Below are 7500 nucleotides of genomic sequence, written 5' to 3' on the forward strand. Positions count from 1 at the left end.
CCACACTGATCTCTGTACCGAGTGTGTTATCCGTGCTCCATTTCTCAGTGAAGGTCACTCCGTACTCATCCCATTTGTACTTGGTCTCCAGATTTGCGCTCACTTTTCCCGTGTCCGTGTTGGACGAGCCGCTTGTCTTAAACTCCTGGACACACAAATCACAAAGCACTCGGATATAACTAACACTCGGATATAACTAACACTCTCGGATATACATCGCACCCGGATATAACTAACACCCGGATATGACGAACACACGGACATGACGAACACTCGGATATAACGAACACTCGGATATGACGAACACTCGGATATAACTAACACTCGGATATAACTAACACTCTCGGATATACATCGCACTCGGATATAACTAACACTCTCGGATATACATCGCACTCGGATATACATCGCACCCGGATATAACTAACACTCGGTTATACATCGCACTCGGATATAACTAACACCCGGATATAACAAACACCCGGATATGACGAACACCCGGATATGACGAACACCCGGATATGACGAACACCCGGATATAACTAACACCCGGATATGACGAACACCCGGATATAACAAACACCCGGATATGACGAACACCCGGATATGACGAACACTCGGATATGACGAACACTCGGATATGACGAACACTCAGATATAACTAACACTCGGATATGACAAACACTCGGATATGACGAACACTCGGATATAACTAACACTCAGATATAACGAACACTCGGATATGACGAACACCCGGATATGACGAACACTCGGATATGACGAACACTCGGATATGACGAACACTTGGATATAACTAACACTCAGATATAACGAACACTCGGATATGACGAACACCCGGATATGACGAACACTCGGATATGACGAACACTCGGATATAACAAACACCCGGATATAACTAACACCCGGATATACATCGCACTCGGATATAACGAACACTCGGATATGACGAACACTCGGATATGACGAACACCCGGATATGACGAACACTCGGATATAACTAACACTCGGTTATACATCGCACTCGGATATAACAAACACCCGGATATGACGAACACCCGGATATGACGAACACCCGGATATGACGAACACCCGGATATGACGAACACCCGGATATGACGAACACCCGGATATAACAAACACCCGGATATGACGAACACCCGGATATGACGAACACTCGGATATGACGAACACTCGGATATGACTAACACTCGGATATGACGAACACTCAGATATAACTAACACTCGGATATGACGAACACTCGGATATGACGAACACTCGGATATAACTAACACTCAGATATAACGAACACTCGGATATGACGAACACCCGGATATGACGAACACTCGGATATGACGAACACTCGGATATAACAAACACCCGGATATAACTAACACCCGGATATGACGAACACTCGGATATGACGAACACCCGGATATGACGAACACTCGGATATGACGAACACTCGGATATACAGTATATTGCCTTTCCAAAGCCAAACTTATCCAAAAGTTTAAAAACAATTATGTAAATATAAATATAATTAGATTATAATTATAGATAATTATATATGTTCTTATATGTTTCTTTCCAGACGTTCCAGATCTCATCAAATCTAACAGTAGACCTGTATGTAGATGGAATAGACAGAGACTTGGACTGAACTGGGGAGGAAAAGAAAAGTAGGTGTTGTAGCGTAAGCTTTATAACGGAGATACGTACCACTCCATTGGCTGACTTGGTCTTCAGATCGAGCTTCACCAGCCCAAACCCTGACACACACACACACGCACACACACACACACACACACACACACACACACACACACACACACACGCGCACACACACGCGCACACACACACACACACACAGATATATATTTCAGTATATGTTACAGAATTGAAAATGGCACTGTGTTTGTACTAAAAATGCATTAATTATCACCGAGACAGACTCAGTGTGTGTGTGTGTGTGTGTGTGTGTGTGTGTGTGTGTGTGTGTGTCTCACCGTATCCCTTATTAAAAACGTCCTTTGCTGCTTTGCCGAGATCAGCGTACGATGGAGGGGCGGCCATGTTTCTGCAGGAGAGATCGAGTCATAACTAAACATGTTATGAGCTTATAACCTATAACACACACACACACACACACACACACACACACACACACACAGGAACTCACAAGCCATCATTAGCACTCTGTGACATCTAAAAATAATCATAATTATATCCTTTTCTTTAAATAAATAAATAAATAAATAAACAACAAAAGACCGCCAAAAGAACACGCGATGACATCATCCTGCCTCCATGTTTAAGTCTGTTTACAGCAGCGTTGTCATGGTAACCTGTTTCTCACAGCGTACGCCGGATTTCCGTTTTATTCCCACGCTGCTCTCATCCTCGTCCCACACACGTTACACAAGTTATAATATAAAACACTATTTATGAAGCTATTTAAAGACGAGGCCCCTCACCGTCCTGCCTGCGGGGGGGCGCCGTGATCACACACAGCACAGCTCATTTTATCTCTTATTTCAGTCATCAAAACCTCTGATTTACGCTTTCATATTAAATCCTACATCTGATCTTGTTTTTCTCTCATATCTGATCATATTATATCTGATCACACGGAGAGGAATTTATTTATAAACTGCCTGCTGCTTCACTAATTTAATTGTTTTAAAGTTTTACAAGTTTTTTCTGTCTGCTTTCCTTCTCAACATTAATGATCTGTCAGGGATTAGTGCTGTTACTCATCGCTAGTCATCACTGATGTCTGATTATATCCGATTGTATCTGATTATATTGTCCTGTGTCTCAGAGCTAAATTTATAAAATTAAAGCGTGACTTTTCGTTTCTCAGCGTTTGAAAACGTAGTTTTTACTCCTTTGTTTTTAAATACATCTCCAATCATGTGAAAGTGATCACTTTCCATCTCCTCCTTACACACAACGGTGTCGTAATAACCTAACGTCAAATTAATATTGAATATCGAGCGGAGTGTCACATGCATAGAGCGGAATATCGAGCGGAGCGTCACACACATAGAGCGGAATATCGAGCGGAGCGTCACACACATAGAGCGGAATATCGAGCGGAGCGTCACACACATAGAGCGGAATATCGATCGGAGCGTCACACGCATAGAGTGGAATATCGAGCGGAGCGTCACACACATAGAGCGGAATATCGAGCGGAGCGTCACATGCATAGAGCGGAATATCGAGCGGAGCGTCACACACATAGAGCGGAATATCGAGCGGAGCGTCACACACATAGAGCGGAATATCGAGCGGAGCGTCACACACATAGAGCGGAATATCGATCGGAGCGTCACACGCATAGAGTGGAATATCGGACGGAGCGTCACATGCATAGAGTGGAATATTGATCGGAGCGTCACACGCACAGAACGGAATATCGAGCGGAGCGTCACACGCGTAGAGTGGAATATCGGACGGAGCGTCACACGCGTAGAGCGGAATATCGGACGGAGCGTCACACGCGTAGAGCGGAATATCGGACGGAGCGTCACACGCGTAGAGCGGAATATTGGTCGGAGCGTCACACGCGTAGAGCGGAATATTGATCGGAGCGTCACACGCGTAGAGCGGAATATCGAGCGGAGCGTCACACGCATAGAGCGGAATATCGAGCGGAGCGTCACACGCATAGAGCGGAATATCGAGCGGAGCGTCACACGCATAGAGCGGAATATCGAGCGGAGCGTCACACGCATAGAGCGGAATATCGAGCGGAGCGTCACACGCATAGAGCGGAAAATCGAGCGGAGCGTCACACGCATAGAGCGGAATATCGAGCGGAGCGTCACACGCACAGAGCGGAATATCGAGCGGAGCGTCACACGCATAGAGCGGAATATCGAGCGGAGCGTCACATGCATAGAGCGGAATATCGAGCGGAGTGTCACACGCACAGAGCGGAATATCGAGCGGAGCGTCACATGCATAGAGCGGAATATCGAGAGGAGCGTCACATGCATAGAGCGGAATATTTAGAATATTACACTACATTTTCAGTAATATCTGTGAAATTGTGGGCGGAGCCTCAGAAAAATGAATGCACACATTATTATCATCATTAACACTGAGGCTTCAAAATTTTGTCCCTGTTTATCCTGCATACTCCAGATCTCCACTACAGTGTAATGCCTGCTAGAGGAGATAATAACGCATTATAACACAAATCTGCTGTTTATTTATAAACTGTACAGTAAATATATCTGCATTTAAAATGATTCTTAATCTTATATCATGTATAACATTGATATTATAATATATTTATATGTACATCATGTCAATGTCAGGAAACAAGTCTAACATTCAGAGCATCTGCTAAGCAGCTAGCTAATGCTATGAAGGTCATAAAGCTTATAAAGCTTGTAAAGCTTATAAACCATTTATAAAATAAAGAAAATATCTATAATTATAAACAGAATTTATCAGAAATGTTAAAAATGTGGTTATAAAGGCACATTTTGACCTGATGTTTGGAGCTAGCAGGTGGATAAAGCTAACAACATTAACATCAAATTATCTCCTGTTAATGACTAAAATTTATAATGTTTAGTAAATAATAAAGATTAATCATCGCATAGATGTATTTTTTAAAGTATTAATCGTTTAATCCTTAGCAAAACAGGTAGGCTAGGTAGCTAACAGCTTCCTGCTAACAGGACACTGCATCAGTGAGGGTTAATAAAAGCTGTTGATTTGATGCTGCAGGTGAAATAGAAATGGATTAAACACGATATAAAGAAGTTTGTGGATTATTAAAAGCTCCTACCTGAATATTTCAGGCTGGTGGTTTTAGCTGAAGCTGCAGGAAATGACTGCAGAGAAGGAGACACGAAGGAGAGAGTCAGCAATGTGGAAAGCCAAAGGGCTCACAAACACACAAACACAAACACATCCTCTGATATGGAAATCAAAAAGGGTCATAAAGTGTTGAATAATGGGACAGGAGATACAGAGGAACTGCGGCTTGTCTCATGGCTGCAAAACACACCATTAAAACCACCTGCCTAATATTGTGTAGTTCCTCCTTGTCCCTCAAAAACAGTTCTGATCCCTCTCGAGGCCTGGACTCCACAAGACCTCTGAAGGTGTGTGTGGTTTCTGGCACCAAGACGTTAGCAGCAGATCCTGTAAGTCCTGTAAGTTGTGAGATGCGGCCTCCATGGATCAGACTTGTTTGTCCAGTACGTCTCACAGATGCTCAATCGGATTGAGATCTGGAGAATTTGGAGGCCAACTCAACACCTTGAACTCTTTGTCATGTTCCTTGAACCGTTCCTGAACAATATTTACAGTGTGGCAGGGAGCATTATCCTGCTGAAAGAGGCCACTGCCATTAGGGAACACTGTTGCCATGAAGGGGTGTAACTCGGCCTGCAGCAATGTGTAGGTAGGTGGTACATGTCAAAGTAACATCCACATGAAGGCCAGAACCCAAGGTTTCCGAGCAGAACATTGCCCAGAGCATCACACTGCCTCCACCAGCTTGCCTTCTTCTCATAGTGCATCCTGGTGCCATCTCTTCCCCAGGTAAGCGACACACACACACCCGGCCTTCCACATGATGTAAAAGAAAACATGATTCATCAGACCAGGCCACCTTCTTCCATTGCTCCATGGTCCAGTTCTGATGCTCACGTGTCCATTGTAGGAGCTTTGGGTGGTGGACAGGGTCAGCATGGGCTCTCTGACCGCTCTGCAGCTACGCAGCTCCATACGCAGCAAGCTGCACTGCACTGTGTGTTCTGACTCCTTTCTATCAGAGCAGCATTAACTTTTTCAGCAGTTTGTGCTACAGTAGCTCTTCTGTGGGATCAGACCAGACGAGCCTTCACTCCCCACACACATCACTGAGCCTTGGGAGCCCATGACCCTGTCGCTGGTTCACCGGTTGTTCTTCCTTGGACCACTTTTGGTAGGTACTAACCACTGCACACCGGGAACACTCCACAAGACCTGCTGTTTTGGAGATGCTCTGACCCAGTCGTCCAGCCATCACAATTTGGCCGTAGACAAAGTCACTCAGATCCTTACACTTGCCCATTTTTCCTGCTTTCAACACATCAGCTTCAAGAACTGACTGTTCACTTGCTGCTTAATATATCCCTCACCTTTACAGGTGCCACTGTAACGAAATAATCACAGTTATTCACTTCACCTGTCAGAGGTTTTAATGTTATGGTCATCGGTGTATCAAATTAAGACTAGCATATGACAGAAGACGTGTGACGCTTTAAAAGTCTCTGAAACAACAGAAATGTTCAGAAGTTTGGCCAAAAACAAAACAACCCTGAACACAAGGGTCTACAAACTGGGAGACCATCTTTACCAGCTGTACATAAAAGATTGTGATCTACAGTTGAGGAGACAAACACTTCATCTTATAAACACTTCATCTTATAAACTGCATAAAGTTTAATAAATAGAAACCACTGAACTCTTTAATTAAAAAGTCCCACTAAAACTAAGCAACCATTAAAACAAATAAAGTCAGTTAACACTTAACAGTTCTTTATAATGGCTAATTATTTATTTTTTGCTACACAATTATTTTATCATTACGTACATATTTACAAGCATAGAAAACAGCCGGCTCGTGCAGGACAGAGATGTCAGAGAAACAAGACGGACCATCAGGAGAATGAAGCCAAATTATAATTAATAACTACATACACATATATAGCATTTATTAAATTCTACCCACATTGTAAGATTTCTCCACAAAATACATGCGGAAAATACCATTTTACTGAAAAAGGAGCTAAAGCAAAGACACGAAGGCTGAATCACTGAGAGATAAGTAGTGCTGTAGAACTGAAACTCAATTCTTTAAAAGTGTTCATTATTATAAATCATGATAACTGGCACAACATTATCGCAAGACAAGATGACAAAATTTCCTGAAAAACCTCAACAATAAAGCGAGCAAGATATTTAGTCAAGTTGTAAACGTTAGTAAACTCTACAAGGTAAAATGTCAGGATCATAAACACAACTTTTACTATTTACATCATGTGTTAAAAAGGAAATAACACGCCGTTGGCACCTGCAGTGAAAATTTAAACAAAAACGTACCTGTCTTTATCGCACATTTTGGCAAATTTTCATTTTTAACACCAAAGTTTTTTACCAGCAAAGCTAGAAAATATAAATTAAACAAAAATGACACACAATCCTAATTTTAAGTAAGTTTGGTCGCCCAACTTTAAATAAAAAAAGAAAAAATGGCAAAATTCATAATACATACAGAAGCGCATCTGGTCTGTGTACGTTGCGTTCATTCGTTTTACAATTTTTAAGAAAAGAAAAATTCTCCACGCAAACAAGATGTTAAACACAGTTTTAGGAAAACTACAAGCATTTATATTTCTTGTTTATTTTTCATCATTTCAGATTCATTTTGGCGCTCTGTTCACGCGGAAAATTTCCGACGTGGCATT

At 42.4% G+C, this 7500-nt stretch overlaps 1 protein-coding gene across 1 annotated transcript in view; it reads right to left on the minus strand.

Moving 5' to 3' along the window:
* Positions 1 to 4984, minus strand: part of LOC117598509 (voltage-dependent anion-selective channel protein 2-like) — an 8879-nt gene extending 3895 nt beyond the window's left edge. The window contains exons 1-4 of the mRNA XM_053238411.1: positions 4830 to 4984; positions 2029 to 2099; positions 1742 to 1791; positions 1 to 145 (exon numbers count right to left, since the gene is read on the minus strand). The exon at positions 1 to 145 is cut by the window's left edge and continues 8 nt beyond it. Of these exons, the coding sequence (XP_053094386.1) occupies positions 1 to 145; positions 1742 to 1791; positions 2029 to 2095 (262 nt within the window). The 5' untranslated portion in view covers positions 2096 to 2099; positions 4830 to 4984. The remainder of the gene's footprint in view (positions 146 to 1741; positions 1792 to 2028; positions 2100 to 4829) is intronic.
* Between the last annotated feature and the right edge of the window lie 2516 nt (positions 4985 to 7500).

This window comes from Pangasianodon hypophthalmus, chromosome 12 (genome assembly GCF_027358585.1).
Source record: "Pangasianodon hypophthalmus isolate fPanHyp1 chromosome 12, fPanHyp1.pri, whole genome shotgun sequence".
In the NCBI taxonomy this organism is placed as follows: Eukaryota; Metazoa; Chordata; class Actinopteri; order Siluriformes; family Pangasiidae; genus Pangasianodon; species Pangasianodon hypophthalmus.